The sequence below is a fragment of the Silene latifolia genome, chromosome Y (genome assembly GCF_048544455.1).
Source record: "Silene latifolia isolate original U9 population chromosome Y, ASM4854445v1, whole genome shotgun sequence".
In the NCBI taxonomy this organism is placed as follows: Eukaryota; Viridiplantae; Streptophyta; class Magnoliopsida; order Caryophyllales; family Caryophyllaceae; genus Silene; species Silene latifolia.
Window position 1 is genome coordinate 102,386,086 of NC_133538.1, and position 12,791 is coordinate 102,398,876.

The 12,791-nt window shown below is 40.5% G+C and overlaps 1 protein-coding gene across 1 annotated transcript; it reads right to left on the reverse strand.

The window, feature by feature from the left end:
- Positions 1–330: 330 nt before the first annotated feature.
- Positions 331–1,452, reverse strand: LOC141628630 (uncharacterized). Its single transcript, XM_074441742.1, has 3 exons — positions 1,128–1,452; positions 748–962; positions 331–642 (listed from the first exon to the last, which is right to left on the reverse strand). The coding sequence occupies exons 1-3, from the start codon at positions 1,450–1,452 to the stop codon at positions 331–333; spliced, it is 852 nt and encodes a 283-aa protein (XP_074297843.1).
- Positions 1,453–12,791: the final 11,339 nt, after the last annotated feature.

Genomic DNA, 12,791 nt, shown 5'->3' on the forward strand with positions numbered 1-12,791 from the left:
AAATGTAAGTAATCTCATTAAGCTCAAACTAAGGATACAAGATACATCATAACTTAGTTTAGAATACAATTGATCCAATCCCTATCACTAGCTCTTACAACCTTACTTAATTGACATCTAAACCTGATTTTCATCAGGTTTTTGGATTGATTAAACACAACAGTAGGTCGTACCAAAACACCCTCTAATCTTGCAGAATTACGTTGCTGCCAAACTATGTAATTAACAGCCATGAAGACTGCGAAGCATATAGCCTTCTGCACCTGTGACCAATTCCTCCTACCAATCCAGATAAGAGAATTCCCCTGCGGTTTTGGAATCTTCAGCCAATCACAGGTCAACCTCCAGTAGCTCAAGAACATACGGGCAGTGCTGGAAAAGAAGAGTAACATTCTCAGAACCAGCTTGGCAAATGCAGCACAAATCATCAGAACTAACTCCAATCCTATACAGCTTCTCTTTGGTGTTAAGAGCATTCCTCATAATAAGCCAGTTAACAAAACAATGCTTAGGTAAAGCAGCATTATTCCAAACCAGCTTAGACCACCCCACTTTTGTCTCCTTAAGCCTGATCCAATCATACCCAGACTTAACAGAGTACCCTTTCAAGTCAGCAAGCCATGTACCATGTGAATACCCGTTCTGAAACAGATCCCTGGTCTTACATATCGCCTTTCAGTTGCCACTCATGTGACATTTAGGAACATGATCAGACCAGGAATCACTTTTTATATAAATTTGATGTACCCACTTCACCCATAAGCTATCTGGCTTGCTGTAAATCCACCACACAAGCTTCCCAATGGTAGCCAAATTCCAGTGAGCACTATTCCTAACTCCCAGACCACCCTCACTCTGTGGAATGCACACATGATCCCAACCAACCAATGGAACTCTCATATAGTCACTTGTGCCATCCCATAAGTAGTTACGACAGATATTATCAATTTGCTTCAATACTCCTTTAGGAATCAGGAATATATTAGCCCAATAAGAGAAAAGGGAAGTAAGGACAGACTTGACCAAGATGAGTCTGCCAGCATAAGACACCTTCCTGGCTCCAAACGTTCTGATTCTTTCAATAATTTTCTCCACCAGAATCCTACATTATTTCTTCCCCAACCTACCAGCTGCAATGGGAACTCCCAAATAATTAAAGGGAATTTGTCCTTCAACAGACCCTGACCTAGCTATAAGCTGCTGTTTGAGGGACCCATGAACCCCATTGAAGTAAATACTAGACTTATCATTATTCATCTCTAGACCAGATGCTCTAGAAAAAGAGGCAAAGGATCTCAAAAGCAGCATCACAGATTGAGAGTCCCCTCTAGAGAACATTAGAAGATCGTCAACAAACATTAAATGAGACAGCTTTAATTTCCTACACAGAGAGTGATGTTTAAAAGGCAGGACCTTCGTAGTAAAATTAAGAATCCTAGTGAGGTATTCCATAGCAATAGTGAACAAAAGAGGAGAAAGAGGGTCTCCTTGCCTGAGCCCTTTTCTACCAGGGAAAAAGCCAAACGTGTCACCAATAAGGACAAGAGTATCCAGTCAAGCATCAAGTACTTATTTTATTCTTTGCTTTATTATTGGAATCATTAGTAGGTATAATTCTCTTAATCCCTCTTTAATTATTGTTAATCACTTTCATTTATTCATCATGTTTCACTTTGCTGGTATGATTGACTACCTTGCTAGCATGCTCAACATGATAATGAGTGAGTAGTTCCTTAGCTAAGGTTAATGGGTAATTAGGGGAAACCAACATGGGGAATGATTCATGCTTAAATTAATATGCTTTCATAGTTTATTTGCTTGCTTGTTGTGATCTCAGCTCATGCACATGTTATGTTTGATGAAATGTGAGCCTATGAATCCTTGCATTTTTTACCCATCACCTATCTTTTCAATGAGACTTGTAAGACATAAACCAACTCGAGTCTCATTAGACCATGCATGTTGTTGAGTAGAGAAGAATAAGTCGACTTTTAGGTGTTGTACAATCTAATCGATTCGGCTCCGGGACCCAAACTTTCCTAGGATTGTAAGATATAAACCAACTCGATCCATCACAACAATATTTGCTTGCTTATAATTTTTGAACATGTTTCTATGATCAATTCCCATGAATCCCCTATGACCCCATGACAACCTAGTGCTTTTTATCAATTGTTTACATCCCTTTTAATTCATCTTGCTTGTTTACTTTTATTGCTATTTAGTTTAGTGATCTTCTACATCAACCCCAATTGTGACACCACTAGTTGCAATAGAAATCTCATCTCAATTCCCGTCCCTTGGGATCCGACCTTTACTTGCCTCTTTACTAATTGTAGAGTTGTTTGTTAAGTTATAAATTGTGTTTTGGTCTAGGTGCTCCTAACGACAAGTTACCGAAAAGATTTTAGATATCACGACCAAAAATGGCGCCGTTGCCGGGGACGGTGTTAACTTGATTTAGATTTTCTTATATTGTGATTAGTTGTGTCTTTCTTTGCCCTGGGGAAGTAAAACTCCTCAAGGTTTGTTCTAATTGTTTTCAAGTTGTTTGATATTTTGCAAGATGGACCTTATAGATTGTTTTGTAGAGGACCACTTAAGTATACCTTTCTTCAAAGATCCCATGCAAGCATTGGAGGCCTTGGAAGCAAGTGAGGCTAAAAACATGTATTGAGAATTGGAGGTAGATCTTTTTGAGGCCGCTCTAGCTAACAAAGAACTTACTCATGCACAATCCAAATTAGTGCATAACATCCTTGTGGAAGCATGTTTACCTATAGAGGATGAGCAATCCATCCTAGAAGACATCTTACAAGCTCAAGAGCAAGAGGAATCCATCATGGAATTTGAATGTGATGAGATTGATGAGAATGAAGAACAAGTTGAATATGCTATGAGAATGGAATGCCTAATGGATATGGAGCAAATTCTCAATGAAACTCCAAAGGAAGAAAGTAAGGTACAAACTCCTACTCTAAAACCCCTTCCCCCAAATTTGAAATATGCTTACCTTGATGAATCAAAGACCAAACCCGTGATTGTTAATGATAGACTTGATGAGAACCAATTGGGAAAATTGCTTGATGTGTTGAAACAACATGAGAAGGCTATAGGTTATAGTCTAGATGACCTTAAGGGGATAAGTCCCAACTTTTGCATGCATAGAATTCATCTAGAGGAAGACCATAGACCTACCATTCAACCTCAAAGAAGATTGAACCCCCACATGCAAGAAGTTGTCAAAGGAGAGGTTATGAAATTACTTGATGCGGGAATCATATATCCCATATCGGATTCTTTGTGGGTTAGCCCCGTCCAAGTGGTACCTAAGAAAGGAGGTACCACGGTAGTGACAAATGAAATGAATGAACTAATACCCATAAGGAAGATCATCGGTTGGCGTATGTGCATTGACTATCGAAAATTAAATTCCGCAACAAGAAAGGATCATTTCCCCTACCATTCATTGACCAAATGCTTGAGAGGTTAGCCTCCAACAAATTATTTTGTTACCTTGACGGGTATTCGGGATTCTTCCAAATCCCTATACACCCGGATGACCAACATAAGACCACCTTCACATGCCCTTATGGTACTTTTGCATATAGGAGGATGCCTTTTGGTTTATGTAATGCCCCCGCCACTTTCCAAAGATGCATGATGAGTGTCTTCTCCGACTACCTAGAGATCATAATGGAAGTTTTTATGGATGATTTTAGTGTTTATGGAAAAGACTTTGACTCATGTTTGCATAATCTTTATCTTGTGTTGCAAAATTGTGAAGATGTTAGTCTTGTTCTAAATTGGGAAAAGTGTCACTTCATGGTCAATGAAGGAATTGTTTTGGGTCATTTAATTTCGGAAAAGGGCATCGAGGTCGATAAAGCTAAAGTTGAGGTGATATAGAAACTCCCACCTCCCGTGAATGTTAGAGGGGTGAGAAGTTTTCTCGGTCACGCGGGTTTCTATCGCCGTTTCATAAAGGATTTTTCAAAAATAGCGAAACCCCTCACTCAACTCTTGCTTAAAGATGCCCAATTCCATTTCACTGAGGAGTGTGTTGAAGCCTTTAATAGAATCAAGGAAGCACTAATCTCGGCACCGATCATTCAACCTCCAAATTGGGAGTTACCGTTCGAGATTATGTGTGATGCTAGTAGCCACGCCGTTGGAGCGGTTCTTGGCCAACGGGTAGGAAGAGCTCTTCATGCCATCTACTATATAAACAAGACTCTTGATCCCTCCCGAGTGAATTATGATACCACCGAGAAGGAGCTTCTTGCCATTGTATATGCTTTGGACAAATTCCGTTCCTACTTACTTGGATCCAAGGTGATTGTCTTTTAGGATCACCGTGCTCTCTGACATCTCTTGATAAAGAAGGATGCAAAACCAAGGTTGTTGAGATGGATTTTTGTTCTTCAAGAATTTGACTTGGAAATAAGAGACAAGAAAGGAGCCAAAAATGTAGTGGCGGATCACTTGTCAAGGATCCGGTTTCATGATGAACATGGAGAAACCCCGATCAATGACTCATTTCCCGACGATATTTTGATGGCCATTCAAACACAACTTGAAAGGCACATCACCCCATGGTTTGCCGATTATGCTAACTATATTGTTGGAAAAGTACTCCCTCCAAATTTGAACCACAACCAAAGAAAGAGGTTCATATTCGAAGTAAAAAAGGTACTTTTGGGATGACCTAAACCTCTACAAGGAGTGTAGTGATGGGCTCTACCGGAAATGCATCCTTCAATGAGAAGTCTAACAAATCTTGGAAGGGTGTCACTCATCACCCTACGGTGGGCACCACGGAGCAAGGAGGACCATTGCAAAAATTCTTCAATCGCGCTTCTATTGGCCTACAATGTTTCAAGACACAAGGGAATTCATCATTCATTGCGATGCTTGTCAAAGAACGGGGAATATCTCTTGGAGGAACGAAATGCCACAAAGGGGCATTCTAGAGGTGGAGATCTTCGATGTTCGGGGGATCGACTACCAAGGTCCTTTTGTGACATCCAATGGGAATAAGTACATCCTTGTGGCCGTAGACTACGTCTCAATGTGGGTGGAGGCAATTACCACTCCAAATGATGATGCAAAAACGGTCACCAAGCTCTTCAAGAAAATAATCTTCCCAAGATTTGGAGTTTCTAGAGCAATCATAAGTGATGGAGGAACGCATTTTAATGAGAAGAAACTTGCATCTCTTTTGACCAAATATGGTGTCCAACATAGAACCGGCTTGGGATATCATCCTCAAACAAGCGGTCAAGTTGAAGTTTCAAATAGAGAGATCAAACAAATTCTTGAGAAAGTTGTGAACAAGACCCGAAAAGATTGGAGCACAAAGCTTGATGATGCTCTTTGGGCTTATAGGACGGCCTATAAGACTCCCATAGGAGCCTCCACTTACAAGCTTGTCTATGGAAAAGCATGTCATTTGCCAATCGAATTGGAGTACAAAGCTTTTTGGGCAATCCAAGCTCTTAATCTTGATCTCAAATTGAGTGGCCAAAAGAGGATGATTCAAATTCAAGAGTTGGAGGAATTCCGACTACAATCCTATGAGAACGCCAAGATTTATAAAGAAAGGACAAAATCGCTCCGTGATAAGAGGATTAGACAAAAGGCCTTGCACAAAGGGAACAAAGTCCTTCTATTAAATTCCCGCTACCGACTTTTTCCGGGAAAGTTGAACTCTAGATGGATGGGTCCCTACGTGATAACCGAAGTTGGAAGATATGGAGATTTTGAAATCAAGGCGGAAGATGGAAGCAAGTTCAAAGTCAATGGTCAAAGGTTGAAGCCATACTATGAGGGAGCGTTTATTGAAGAGGTCAAGGTCATCTACCTCGGGCCTTCTCATCCTTGAAAGAACCATCAAAGGGAGAGTTTGGGGGAGTCCTCCCTAAACCACCACTTGTAAATATACTAACCCTCTAACTTGTATTTATAATTTTATTGCATTTGTTTAATCATAAACATAAACTCTTTCCATGAGAGTAAGTGAGGGAGGGTCACTAACGAATTTTGAATGAAGGAAGGAACCAATCTTCAAGTGTGGGGAAGCATCTATGAGAGGGAAGGAAATCAAAGGAAAAATTCGCAGCTGGAACCCCTAAGACACCACTAGTTGCAATAGAAATCTCATCTGAATTCCCGTCCCTTGGGATCCGACCTTTACTTGCCTCTTTACTAATTGTAGAGTTGTTTGTGAAGTTATAAATTGTGTTTTGGTCTAGGTGCTCCTAACGACAAGTTACCGAAAAGATTTTAGATATCATGACCAGCAGGCCTAATCGAGTTGGTCCTGATGAACATGTAACCAGCAGCCCAACTCTTGTCAGCCCCACTATCCAGATTGCTGAGAAGAGGATTAGTTGAAGGCCTAACCTTGAAAGTAACCCCGCCAGGACTATGTGTCCTCAGGGAATAACAGCTTTTCAAATCATTTAGAGTAAAAGACAGATGATGATTATCACATAAAAACTCAATATAAAGAACCACCTTCTAGACTGTGGGAATGATCTGGTAATGAGGAGTACCAATTTCCTTAACCACTTCAACCATCAAAGGAGAGAAAGGTAACTTACAACCAGTCTTGAAAGCCCAATTATGGATACAGAACCAACCAGGACAGGCCTAGTCGGCGCTGATTGGAGAGTCTTCAGGAATTCAGATTTCAGCATCAGCAGGAATAATCCCCTTCTCCTTCAGAATTTCCTCAAACTCAGACTTGAGATGATTAGGAAGAGAAGAATATTAATCTAGCGCTTTTGATGGCTTGAATTCAAAATCTTTATAAAATATGGACACTGTTTTAGCAAGATTTTCTCTGGAAGGATTCGGCTTAATTATTAAGTGATAAGGGTATCTAGTTCTATAAATTAGGAATAAAAATATAAACGAAAGATAGATGGAAATTAGATATAAATAATGTTGTTGTATTTATTTGGTAGGCTGATAACAAGTTTGGTGTGTAAACTTAAATGCTTAGAGAAAAATAGGAAGAAAACTGTATATCAATAATGAATAATTAGTCTCCCTTTACAATTGCTAGACAATGCTATTTATACTCTTCAAATACTAACGTTGGATGCTTCTCAACGTTCCTCTTGGCCGTTGGCAGCTGCTAGCTGAAAAATAGGGCACATTCCCTATTAATCCGCTTAACTTAGTCTTCCTCAACAAACATTGGCTTGTTCTCTTTTGCACGATCTGGTACGTGAGAATAAAATATTCTTGGAGCTGGAATTGGTCTTCTATGAAAATAGGACATGCATATTTTCCTTTTATATAGCCATTATGTTGCTTGACAATTCAGTCCGGCCTGCTTAGGAACTCTGCCAGACCATTCCATGCTTTCCTTCCTTACTATCAGGTCTTTCTTCCAAGGTTTAGTAGCGTACCTACCCTGTAATATTCTTTACCTGTCAAACAATAGTCAAATTTGTCCGGACCTTGGTTGCCCCAGTCAGCCTAATTATACCAGGTTAGACTAAGGTCGGTCCAGTCTAATTTCGGCTTAACAATTGCCCCTTAACATTTCATCCATGCTAGATCCGGCCAGGGGTGAGATGTCAATTTAGCGGGCTTAAAAATAAAAAGAATCATAGTTATTTAATGACTCTTAGACTTCTAGTGACCGTTAAACACTGCAACGGCTAGCTTGGTGATGTCATGCTGACAGTTTTGCAATTTATAGGGTATTTAAACCGTTGTACCATTCCTATAAATATGTTGTTGAGGATTAGTTCAACATTTACCAAAATTCTTCTACCTTATTTACTATATTCTCTTTTAGGATTCTTCCATAATTTCTCAAAAATAAACCCTAATTTATTTCCTGCAACTCTTCATAGAACTTCTCCAATTTCCATAAACACATTTATTTCAAGAAATATTAAATAATATGGCAGCCAAAAAATGTCCTGCTTCTCAGAAGGCTGTGGCTGGTCCTGATCCGACCGAAATTCGTGAAGAGGAGTTAGTTGAGGTTGATCCTCATGCTCGTCCTTTAGCTTTCAAGTACCAAGATTCTATTTTTTTCCGCTCTCCGGTCACTTGAGTTTACTCTTTCTGAAGAGAACCTGTTAAAAACAAATTATGATGGAATTTTGAGAGAAAAGAAGTTGATCCCTGATTCAGCTGAGGTCTGGATTCCTGAATCTTGTCCTGTTAGGGCCAATTGGACGTCACCAGGCTGGTTTTGTATCTATGAATGGGCCTTCAAGGCTGGTTGTAAGTTGCCCTTTACTCCTTTAATGATTGATACCATCCGGGCCATGGAAGTATCTCCATTCCAGATTATGCCAATGGTTTGGAAACTTGTCCATTCTATTGAGAATTTATGTGCCAAGCATAATCTTATAATTACTGTCAATGATATCAAGGCAGTGTATCATCTGAAAAATCATTGTACTGGTCGTTTTAATTTACATATTAGATCTAAGATGTCTTCATTCATCACCAACCTGGATTTGGGTGATGATAAAGGCTGGGCGAAAACTTACCTGTTTGTCCGGACTGAGAGTCTGGGGTCTGGCCTGGACTATTTAAGTTATCCTCCCTTGGAGAGTGGTAAGTTTCCTGCACTTCTTCATTTATACATATTTTATTTTGCACATATTTGAAGTATTTAAATTTTACCTGAGTGCTTTGGGGATGTTTGCAGCTCCTGATTGGAATTTTGATCCTCTTGATGAGGAGTCTATCGCAAGGATAGACGCTTTCCTGGCTCTTCCTGAGGAAGAGAGGACTTGTCCCGGTAGTTTTGGTAAAGATTTGCTGTCCCGGTATATGAGGCCTAAGCTAAGTGTTATTAAGACGCCTAAAGGCAAGCTTACCTCTTCTGCTCTTTCCTGTATGTCCTCTTTGTATTCTTATGCTGATGATTTTCTTTCTCCTATTCGTTTCCTGTCGTTTATACGTGTTTCTTTTGTCTATCCAGTATATAGATCTTCTACTAGACTGGCTAGCTTTAGTGTTGCTGATTTGAAGGCTGGGGTTGCCAAAATTTCTGAGCAGTCTAGGGGCCAGGAGGCTACTGGTAGTGGAAGTGATTAGACTCTCAACATTCTAGTCTCTGAAGCTCAAGTTCATAAAGAGTCGCCTCAGCTTGTGTCTCCTGAAGTCGTCCAGGCCGCCAAAAGGAGAAAAGAGGCTGTTATTACGGAAGAGGCAGAGAAAGAGGAGGAACCTATTCAGGCCCAGGCGATTAGGAGCATCAGGGGACTGCCTGCGCTGTTTGGCAATATGGAAGCTGCCCGGACACAGATAAATGATTTTTCTGCCAACATGAGTAGTCAGCTGTTATCTGGTGATGTTGTTGAGTCTTCTACCATGGTTGTGGCTCTCCTGTTCTCTCTTATGGCGAATGTTGTTGCTCTTACCTCCCAAGCCAAAGAGGTTGGTTATAAAGGAGTTTTTTTTGTATTGACTTTTGCTTTAGGTTTGGTCAATAAGTTTCACTTTTTCCTCTTCAGGGTTTAGATGCTGGGTTGATCACTGCTTGCCAGCTTAAGGATGCCCAGGCCAAGATTAGCGGCTTGGAGGAGAAGTTGGACAGAGTTAACCACGAGTTGCATTTGTCCAGGGGTAATGAGTCAGTACTTCAGTCCCAGCTTGGATCAACCAGGGAGGCGTCCAAGGCTGCTCAGGCTTGTGAGGTGGCATCAAAAAATGCTGATAAGGCGGTCAGAAAAAAGCTCGAAGTTGTAAGAGGGGAGCTTCAAGCTGTAAAAAGAGAGTTGGTTGCTGAGAAACAGACTATGCAGGATCAGTTGAAGAAAAATGAAGATCTTGGTGTTGAAAAGGAGTTGGTGGAGTCACGACTTGCTGATGCTGCCCAATATTTCTTTGGTAAAGGTCGGGTTGATGCTATGAGAGATCCTGAGTCTGATAGGGCTGGGTGGGACCCGGATCGGGATGAGACAGCTTTGGATACCAAATATCCTGACTTGGCCAACTTGGGGCAGGAAGAGGAAGTCGATTCTCCTCCTTCTAAGGACAACTCTGCTGATCAGGAAATGGTGGAGGGTTGTGGATCAGTTTCTGATTCGAAACCCGTTTAGATCTCTGTTTTTGGTTTGACCCATCCAGAGGGGATGTCCCTAGGATGAATATTTATTACTCTTGAATATTTTGGTAAGTAGGTCCCATCCAGGGGGGAAGTCCCTGGATTGAATATTTTGGTGGTTGGTCAGCTATGTCTGATTGACCTTTAAATAATTAGTATTTTGCTTTCTGGTATTTGTGTTTTGTGTTTTTGGGATGTGTTTGAGTAAGGTGTTCTTGTAGTGTTTGTATTTATACTGGATCAGGCCAGTTAGTCTACTGGATTAAGCCAGGTTCTTCGCGCTGGATCTGGCTAGGCTTTTGTGCTTGATCTGGCCAGGCTTTTGTGTTATGGGTGGGGTATCTGCCTGTCTGGAGGGCTTACAACCCATGCATGTCTGGAGGGCTTATGACCCATTTATGACAAGCGAATTAGGGAGAGTATTCCCTAGCCTGTTTACTCAGACTGAGCTCAGTATTTTAAGGTATGTTTTGAGGATTTTGCAACTGAAAGTTGGGTGTTTTTTGCATATGAGTAGTGTGTATGCTAGTGGAGTGACCCTCAATCTTGAAAATTTGTTAAAGTAAAGTATGAACTAGATGAATGCACTGTGTAAGTGAACAAGTATTCAAGATTCTATTTGGTAAAAGAAAAAGGAGAGAATTTCATATTAACAAATAATCAGGCGTATAACATGAAGAAACATGTAGGATATTTATTCATATAATGGCAAGTATCATACATGTAATTGCATATCAGGCTAGGTAAAAAGGTAAAGTAAAGTATTTTACCTGGGCTGAGGAGTGCATTTTATATGTGAAATAATTTTAAGTGTGCAACTTTCCAGGCTCTGGGGATCATCTCGCCATCCAGGGTTTGTAGCCTGTAGGCGCCCTGACCGACAATTGAGTCGATCAGGCAGGGACCTTCCTAGGTTGGAGCCAGTTTTCCTGCGTTTTTCTCTTTAGTATTTTGGAAAACTCTTATGAGAACAAGGTCTCCTATTCTGAATACTCAGGCCTTGACAGTCTTATTATAACTTTTTGCCACTGTTTGCTGGTAGGTTGCCAATATAATGTTGGCTGCATCTCTTAATTCTTCTGTTAAGTCCAGACTGTCCTCCATCAGGGGAGCGTTGTCCGCTACTGTGTTTAGGCTACATCTGGCTGATGGAATATCAATCTCTGTCGGGATCAATCTCTGCCTTTTCTTCTTTTTTGCTTTTTCTTTAGGCAACTAATTATTACTTTGTTGCTGGATTCTACCTGCCCGTTGGCTTTTGGATAGCCTGGTGTGGATGTTACCAGGTTAATATTCCATTGTGCGCAGAAAGCCGCTGTTCTTTTTCCAACGAACTATGTGCTATTGTCACACACTATTTCTGAAGGTATCCCATATCTACATATGATGTTGTGTTTGATGAATGATATGACATCCTTCTCTTTGACTTGCCTGTATGAATCTGCTTCTATCCATTTGGAGAAGTAGTCAGTCATTGCTAGCATGAAGACTTTCTGTCCACGTGCTTGAGGTAATTTGCCTACTATATCCATGACCCATTTCATGAACGGCCAGGGGGCAGAGATTGAATGTAGTTCCTCAGACGCCTGATGGATGTATGGTCCATGAATTTGACAGGCTTTGCATTTAGAACTGAATTCCGGGCAGTCGGCCCTCAATGTAGGCCAAAAGTAGCCTGTCCTGAGTACCTTCATGCTAGATTTCTGCCACCTTTATGGTTGCCACAGTGTCCTTCGTGGATTTCTGATAGTATCTGTTCAGCTTCTTGTGGTTCCAGGCATCTAAGGTATGGTCCAGCCTGCGATTTCTTAAAAAGCACATTGTTAATGATGGTGTATGAAGCAGCTTTGATCTTAAGTACTCTGCCATCTTATTTTTTTAAGGGTAGAATAATTCCCTGTTGGAGCGAATCGTAATAGGGTTTTGTCCATAAGTTATTAACATATATTAGAAAGGTTTCATCTTGTTTATTTATTACAGGTTCCAATAAATGTATGATAGGGATCTTATCAAAATCAGGGGGACTGAAATTAGATCCTAGGCCGGCTAGGGCATCGGCCTGGTTATTCAAGTCCCTGGGTATTTGATCAATATTAAAATTACGAAATTTACATTTTAAATATTGGACAACTTCAAAATAGAGCATCATTTTTGAGTCCTTTGCGGTATAAACTCCATTTACTAGATTTGAAATAAGAAGTGAATCAGTACGTACCTTTAGATTTTGTACTCCAAGGTCAATACATACCTTTAACCCAGTTATTAGGGCTTCATATTCAGCTTCATTGTTGGTGGCTTCAAATGCACAACTTATAGCCTGTACTATCTTATCCCCTTGTGGCGATTTTAGTACTATGCCCAGACCAGTGCCCCTCATATTGGCTGCACCATCGACAAACAAGGTCCATTCTAGGTCTGTCTAGTTATTGGTCAGTCTGTTTACTTCTTTTATTAGGTCAGGTTCAAGGGCGGGACTGAAATCAGCCATAAAATCTGCTAATGCTTGTGACCTAATTGTTGTCATGGGTTAAAAGGTTATGTTGTAGGTGCTGAGCTGGATTCACCATTTGCACATTCGTCCGGACAGTTCTGGTTTTCTAAGGACAGATTTAATAGGGAAGTTGGTCCTGACTATTATAGGATGGCTTTCAAAATAGGGTCTTAATTTAGTACAACTCATAATTAAAGCTAAAACATACTT

Bases quoted from the DNA above. Each gene is read 5' to 3' on its own strand.
- LOC141628630 (XM_074441742.1), bottom strand. From the start codon at position 1,452: ATGGAATACCTCACTAGGATTCTTAATTTTACTACGAAGGTCCTGCCT. The intron at 963-1,127 runs GTAGGTTGGGGA...TGATTCCTAAAG, and splicing joins GGGAGTTCCCATTGCAGCTG to GAGTATTGAAGCAAATTGAT. The intron at 643-747 runs GTACATCAAATT...GATCTGTTTCAG, and splicing joins ATAGCTTATGGGTGAAGTGG to AACGGGTATTCACATGGTAC.